The sequence below is a fragment of the Gracilinanus agilis genome, chromosome 2 (genome assembly GCF_016433145.1).
Source record: "Gracilinanus agilis isolate LMUSP501 chromosome 2, AgileGrace, whole genome shotgun sequence".
NCBI lineage: Eukaryota > Metazoa > Chordata > Mammalia > Didelphimorphia > Didelphidae > Gracilinanus > Gracilinanus agilis.
The window spans coordinates 435,495,178-435,503,084 of record NC_058131.1 but is presented as its reverse complement, the minus strand read 5'-3'; the positions used below and the strand labels follow the sequence as shown (position 1 = coordinate 435,503,084).

Genomic DNA, 7,907 nt, shown 5'->3' with positions numbered 1-7,907 from the left:
TTCAAAGGTTAAAATGACTATACTGTCTTAAATAAAACTCAGATTGCTGTGACATCTCTCAGTGAGGGGCTTCATGTTTCTCTGAGACATGCACACCCCTTTCTGCCTATGTGTATCAGAAAAAGCAAAGACTCTGAGACAGTAAAAAGATAAGAAAATGATTATTGGAATTTGGAGGAAACTATAGACCTGAAATCTGTCCGTCTCAATCTTCACCTGTTAATGTAACTGGTCTCCTTGTATTCAATATGCTTGACTCTCTCAGTCATTCTCCATAAGAACTCTCTGAAGTAGGAGGTTTATGTCTGCTCTCACTCCTCTCCCTCACTGTGTCTCTTGCACAGTAATACATGGCTGTGTCCTCAGCTTTCAGGGAATTCATCTGCAGGTGCAGCAGGTTGTTGCCATTGTCCCTGGAGATGGTGAATTGGCCTTTCACAGAGTCTGCATAGTATGTATCACTTGTACCAATTGCTGAGACCCACTCCATCCACTTTTCTGGAGCCTGGTGAACCCAGTTCATCAAATAGTGACTAAAGGTGAATCCAGAAGCTTTGCAGGAGAGTTTCAAGGATCCTCCAGGCTGTCTCATGTCTTCCCCAGACTCCACCAGCTGAATATCACAATGGACACCTGCAAGCAAAGAGTCATTAGAGAAAATAGTCACCAAAATCTATCACTTCAAAGACTGTTTCCTCCTTCAAAAAACAAAGAAACAAAAAACAAAACTTGTAAAAACCTATCTTGCAAAACAGTCAGAATCAAAATTCCATTGAGTCCAAATCCCATGGTTCAGGCTCTGCAGTATCAGTCCTTAGGAGGGAAAGGCCATACAAGCTCCTCTCCCAGAGCAGCAGACACAGGTTTTGCACAGGTTTCATGGCTAGAGGGAGGAGCCTCATTTGCATGTCTTTCTCTGTTTAATGGGAGGAAGAGCAGCTGCCTTCCTTTGTGATGAGTGCCCTCCCTGAGCTGCAGAGAGAAGGATTCTCTAAAATCGGTTCTAAATTTCTGGGAAAGGTTGATAACACAGAAAAACCAAGTATCACTGGTATGATCCAGTCTCTATCCTTTTCCATCTCTCTAATTAGTCCACTCTTAATACCAAGAGAACACTCATTAACTTTTTCTTTGTTCCTGACATTTTCTGAGTTGATGCCCATATCATTTCTGATTAGGAAGCCACCCCAACCTTTTTATCAATTTTTTTTTCTTTAGTAGAGACTGAATTTACCTTATAAGTTCATTTCTTTTTCTTTCCTTTCTTTGTTTCTTTCTTTGTTTCTCTCTTTGTTTCTTTCTTTGTTTCTTTCTTTGATTCTTTGTTTCTTTCTTTGTTTGTTTGTTTGTTTCTTTGTTTCTTTAAAAGAATTTCTGGTTCTGCTCCTAGGTTCCTCTGCTTACTTATGGGGCTATTTTTTGCTCATTCTCCTTGTGATATGGGAGTATAGGCTTGCCCTAGATATTCCAAAACTCCAGATTTTATCCCTGGTCAGAGAATACACAAAAGACTCATTTTGCCTTGCATTCCTGAAATGCTAGGGAAGGTGATTTTGATCTAAGAGGAAGATCCCCTCTGGCCTCTCCCCTCATTCTTGGTGGACATAGATAGGCACCTCCCATTTTATACCTGATAAACATCTATTTTATATCCCAGATATCTGATTATCCTCTAAACTGAACAGTTCACCCCCTTTTGATTTTGAGGCATAGGACATAACAACATGACCTATGTCAGGTTCCAGAGACCCAGTTAACATGCCATAATCATCCTATCTCTATTCACGTAGGCCCTGCTGTTGAAAGGATATAAAAAACCCAGAACACATCTCCTCTAGGAGACAGCATTCCATCCACTCCGCCTCCCTTAGCTGTCCCGTTTAACTTAACCATTTGACTTACATTCAGATTAATAAATCTCTCACTTTTAAGCTAGCTATTGGAGTCTGTCATCCTTGATAAGGGTAACCTTTCCAGAGACAGGGTTTTACTTCAAAGCTTTCCCACAACAGTTGCAACTGGATTTCATGTGGATTATTTACCACCAGTTTCAGTCATGTTTCCTCATATCTAGGGTATGCTGGAGCCAGCTTCATGCTGGCTTGAGGGAGATGATTGTTAAAACTGTGGAAAGCCAATAAGAGAGTAGATAAAAATCTGAGACCCCTCTTTTGACACCTCTTATGATCCATACCTTTTCTTATTGGAAAAACATTATAGACTTATTGAAAAGCTTTGAGTTCTTAGCAGACCAATAACTACTGAATTAAAAATTTCTCTCCTTGATAATTAAGAAGCCTGAATCCTAACAAACATTACTTAGATAAGACTGCATTACTTAGATAAGACTGGAGCCTGACAATTTAGTCCAGACTTTATTTGACCAGGTGCAAAACCTGTAAATCAGGTAGACAGGACTCAATCTTCTGAAGTATCTGGTGACAGGTACAGACTGAGACTCAGAACCTCCTTCTCAGAGCAGCCATGTCTGCAACCACCTATTCTGTAATTCACAGTGGTCTCATGACAGAGAGAGCTCTTTTCTTACTTATGTCCACTTGACATTAATTCTTACTCAGCAGGAAAAGTGCATTCTCATCATCTTGGGGAACACAGGGTCCCTCATAGGGTCCCTATTGTGATAATTAGATTAAGTCTTCATTGCTCATCTTTAGATTTAATCACCAAAGGTGAGAGCATCTCTAATTCTGGGAGGTCCTAACCCACGTGTGCTAGAGTGAGTAATGAATCAGAATCAATGGCCTGCCCCCTACGCTTTCTATGAGAAAGTATCTATTTTGATTGTACACGCAGGTTAGGGGAAGGCACTGGAAGTGATGTATATGTGACCCCTTTAAAAAGAGGGAGTTGAGTGAGTGAAAGTCTTCTGGTTTGGTGAAGGGGACCTGAGGGAGCTTTGCTGGTTCATGACGGAGACTGTTCCACGTGGTGAGTTTAAAGACTGAATCTTCCTAAACTTCTATTAAGAAACTTTTTTTTATAGACTCTGTGAATGAAGTTTGCTCCGTTCACCTCCAGGTCTCAGGCCCTTTAACCCTTGGCTGAGGGTTAAGATCTCCCTGGACTAATTAGTGGGATAGATTCTTATTTCCTTACTTTCTCCCTCTCTTCTCATGTAAATAAATTTCCATAAAAGTCAATTTTGATTTGAGATTATTCTTAATTGAGGATTGATAATAGTTCAATCCTCTGGTGACCATCTTAATATATTGAACCCATAAAACCCCTTTTTTACCCTTACACCACCCAAAATATAAGTTACTTTTGAATTAGCATTTTTAATTTTAGGACAAACCTTGGGATACATCCACAGTTAATGTGCAACATATGTCTGAAGGACCAGACAAATTGACTAAAATGTATGATCAAACTGATTGTAGAAAAAAGCAAGAAAATACAGATATGGGCAATGTACAAATGGTGGAGAAACATAATGTTTATTGTAAAGGGATACAGGTAGGTACAAGGGCAGAGGATTATTTTTAATTTTAGGACAAAGCCTTGGGGTACAATCCACAGTTAATGAGCAATATATTTCTGAAGGACCAGATAAATTGACTAAACTGTATGGTCAAACAGATTGTAGAAAAAGCAAGAAAGTACAGATATGGGCAATGTACAAATGGTGGAGAAACATAATGTTTCTTGTAAAGGGATACAGGTAGGTACAATTCCAGAGGATTATGGGGGATTCCCTGAAAGAATGCTGAAAAGGCTATGGGAAAGAGCAAGAGTCTGGTTCACCAGTATATTCTAATTGAAACTAAGTCTTTGAGAGACTTTGAAAGAGCAGATCATTGAGGGTATAAAAATCAGTTTTGCATTCTACTTTTGTGCCAAAGTATGCTCAGATAATACATGTATAATCCAGTGGAATTGCTTGTCAGTTCTGGGAGGGGGGAGGGTAGAGGGAAGGAAAAAAAATGAGTCATGTAACCATAGTAAAATATTTTTAAAAGAAATAACAATATTAGGTTTTTTTAAACATGCTCACTGTTTGCAAATAACCAACCATAAAGGAATGTGACTAGCCTTGCTTACAAATACCATCAAATAATGTACAGAAATATTCTCATACAAGTAGAGGAAGAGTAGGTTGGTGAGGAACAGAATGACTGACTGTAAGATGGGCCACAGAAATGAACCAGTCTAACTCCAAAAGGCTTCCTATAAGAAGCCCAACCAGGAGATTTCAATAAGCTCAGATATCTAAGATTGAACAAGATCCAATTCATGTTCTTCCACCAAGAAGATTTATACTCTCCTTTGAGTGTCAATAAGGACATCTAATGTCCATATTAGTGTTGGTATTTTTTGTTATGGCAGATATCTGGGTCATGGAGACAGAGAGAAAGATGCTGGGAAATGAAGATAATGTAACAATAAAAAATAATAATTTAACAATAAAAACCAAGCACATAAACAAACAAAAAATATTTCGTTCACATCTCTTACCTTTTCTTATTTATTTTTTGGTTTGATTTATCTAGATCTGATAGAGGAAGGTTCAAGTCTCCCACTAGTATAGTTTTATTATCTATTTTCTCCTTAAGCTCCACCAATTTCTCCATTAGAAATTTGGATGCTATACGTTTTGGTGCATACGTGTTGAGTACTGATATTTCCTCATTATCTATACTGCCTTTTATCAGGATGTAATTACCTTCCCTATCTCTTTTAACTAGATCTATTTTTACTTTGGCTTTGTCAGATATCATGATTGTGACTCTTGCCTTCTTTTTCTCAGTTGATGCCCAATAGATTTTCCTCTAGCCTTTTACCTTTATTCTGTGTGTGTGTCTACCTGCCTCATGTGTGTTTCTTGTAGACAACATATGGTAGGATTTTGGTTTCTAATCTTCTCTGCTATTTGCTTCCATTTTATGGGTGAGTTCATCCCATTCACATTCAAAGTTATGATTACCAGCTCTGTATTCCCCAACATTTTGATTTCTTCTCCTTATCCTGCCCTTTCTTCTTTCACTATTTCCTTCTACACCAGTGTTTTGTTTTTAATCAGTCCCCCTAATCCCCAAGCTTATTTTACTTCCCTTTCTCCCCCCTCCCTTCTTATTCTCATCTTATTTTTCTTTAGGGTCTTTCTGAGTTACCCCCCACACTCTCCCTCCCTAATATTGCTTCCCTCCGCTCCAGTCTGTTTGTTACCCTTCTACTTCTCTATAGGGCATGAGTCAGTTCTCTGCCCCAATGGATCTGATTGTTCTTCCCTCTTTGAGTCAATTTCAATGCACATAAGAATTAAGTATTTCCTGTCTCCAATGTCTTTACCTTTCTGTATATTGGTCTTCTCCCCTGCTCTCACCATGCACTTCTTTATGAAATATAAATTTACCGCATTTTGTCTCTTTTCCCATTTCTCTTAATATTATCCTCTTTTTACCTCTAGTTTTATATATATTTATACATGCATGTATATATCTTGACATTTCATCCTATACAGTTTGTCACTGTTCCCTCTAAGTATACTTCTAGCTGTTCTGATGATAACAACAAATTTTAAGAGTTACCAATATCATCTTTTCTTATAGAAATACAAATCGTTTGAACTTATTGGGTCCTTTAAAAAAAGTTTTGATCTTTTTGTTTTTTCCCCCTCTCTTAATTACCTTTTGGTGATTCTCTTGAGTTCTTTGTTTGGACATCAAATTTTCTGTTTAATTCCAGTCTTTTCTTTATTAATGCTTAGAAGTCTTCAATTTTATTAAATGACCATACTTTCCCCTGTAAGAATATAATCACTTTTGCTGGGTAGTTGATTCTTGGTTGTAGACCCAGTTCCCTTGCTTTTCAGAACTTTTGGTCCTTCAGTGTAGATGTAGTCAGATCCTGTGTTATCCTAACTGTGTTTCCCTGGTATCTGGATGACTTCTGTAATGCAAGGTGGCTAACAGAAAATTTTTGCTTCTGTAATTTCTAACGGTCACAAAAAGTCGGTTAAACATCTTAGAATGTTCAGAAAGTCAGTTAGAATTTAATGCTATAAATAGAGGTGAAGTTTGAACTGACGGGGCTTTTGCCTTCTGGCTTTTGTTTGTGGTTGGAGGTTTTTGCTTTGGCCTTTCAGCTTTGGCCTAATTGCTTCGGCCTTGGCCTGTGCTTATTTTGTTTTGGGGAAATTTGGACCTATCTCATTTCTCTGGACCTCTCCTAGATCTCCCATCTCTATCCCTCCCCTTCCCTGATTTTCCTTTGGGTTCTGGTTGGAAGGGAGTGATTGGTGATTGAACATTGTGGCTTTTAGTTTCTTTAGATAATTGGAGTATCCCCAAATAAGTTACCCCTAGATTTGATAAAGACTTTACTTAAAAGGCAGTCAAATCTTCCTGACTGGGAGAGCCAGGCTCTCTCTCTGTCTAAACCTCTCTGTGACCCACACCCCACCCTCACCCCTCTCCCTAGCAGCAGTTAGAAAATCCTGAACCCCTCTGCCCTTCTGACTGACCCTGGTATTAATAAATCCCCTTGTTACCTATTCAAACCCTGTGATGAGTCATTGTGTCAAAAATTAAGACAAGTGCTCAAGAGGAAGGAATCATTTTTCTTTTATTTCTTGAGAAAACTTGGGCATCCATCTTGACAGGAAGTACCTCCCCGAGACTTCCTCCAGCCATCATTTTGACTGGCAGGGAGGGGCCTCTTGAATCCTCCCAAAAGAGACTGGAGAAACTAACAAGAGAAACCCTCCAGTAAAACCTAAACATTTCTTCTGGCCCTAGTTTCCTCCCTGTATCCTATGTCTCAAGCCTCTGAGAATAAACCTATTTGAGTTGCCCTCTCCTACATACCCCATTTCCTTTATCTCCTAAATACCTTCCCTTACCTTCTTTCCTCCCCAAATCACCTTATAATCCCATATTCCCCTTTATCCTTCCTCACACCCAAATTGCATTTTGTTTGTCCTACTCAGATTATTTACTATATTTTTGATAACACTTCTTCTTAGCAGCTTGTAATATTTTTTTAAACCAGAGCTTTTCTGTTTTTAATATTTTGTATTTGCCAATTTATTTTTATTTTATCTATTTATTTGTTTGTTTTTAAACCCTTTTAGGCAGAAGGGCTAGGCAATAGGGGTTAAGTGACTTGCCCAGGGTCACACAGCTGGGAAGTATCTGAGGCCACATTTGAAACTAGGACAGCTTGTAATATTTTTAACTTGGTCTGGTAGTTTTTTAACTTGGCTATAATATTCCTGGAAGTTGTCAGTTGTGGATTAATTGTAGAAGGTTATTTGTGGATTCTTTCAATCTCCACTTTTTCCTCTTGTTCAAGAATGTTGGGGCAGTTTTCTTGGATAATTTCCTATAGGATGATCTCCAGGCTTTTTCTTTTGTCATGATGTTCTGGTAGACCAATAATTCTTAAATTGTCTCTTCACAATCTCTTTTCCAGATCTGAGGTTCTGTCAATGAGGTGTTTCATATTTTCCTCATTTTCTCTTTCTTTTGATTTCATTTTATAGATTCTTGCTGCATTGTTAAGTCATTTGCTTCTAGTTGTTGGATTCTAATTTTTAAAGTCTGAATTTCATCCCCTGCTTATTGGTCAAGCTTCTGGTCTGATTTTCTTTGTAGGTCACCTTTCACCTTCTTTGCCTTGTTTTCAAGCTGGTCAATTTTGGCTTTCAAGTTATGATTTTCTTGTTTTAGTTCATATATTTTCTTTACCCAATTGTCTTTAGCCTCCCTTGATTGTTTTTTGAGTTCTTGAGTTAATTGAATTTTGAGTTCTTGAGTTAATTGAATTTTGAGTTCTTCCAAAGCCTCTGTCCAATTCACTGGAGTTTCTGTGTTTTGGTCTGGTGTTCCTTGGTCCTCCTCTGTTCCATTTGCTTTTTGTTCACTTCCTGGGTAGAAGCTGTAGAT

At 38.2% G+C, this 7,907-nt stretch overlaps 1 gene segment (V, D, J or C); it reads right to left on the bottom strand.

The window, feature by feature from the left end:
• Window positions 1-265: 265 nt before the first annotated feature.
• Window positions 266-789, bottom strand: LOC123233935. The segment is given in 2 exon segments: window positions 266-635; window positions 746-789. Coding segments are annotated over 2 exon segments (414 nt in total).
• Between the last annotated feature and the right edge of the window lie 7,118 nt (window positions 790-7,907).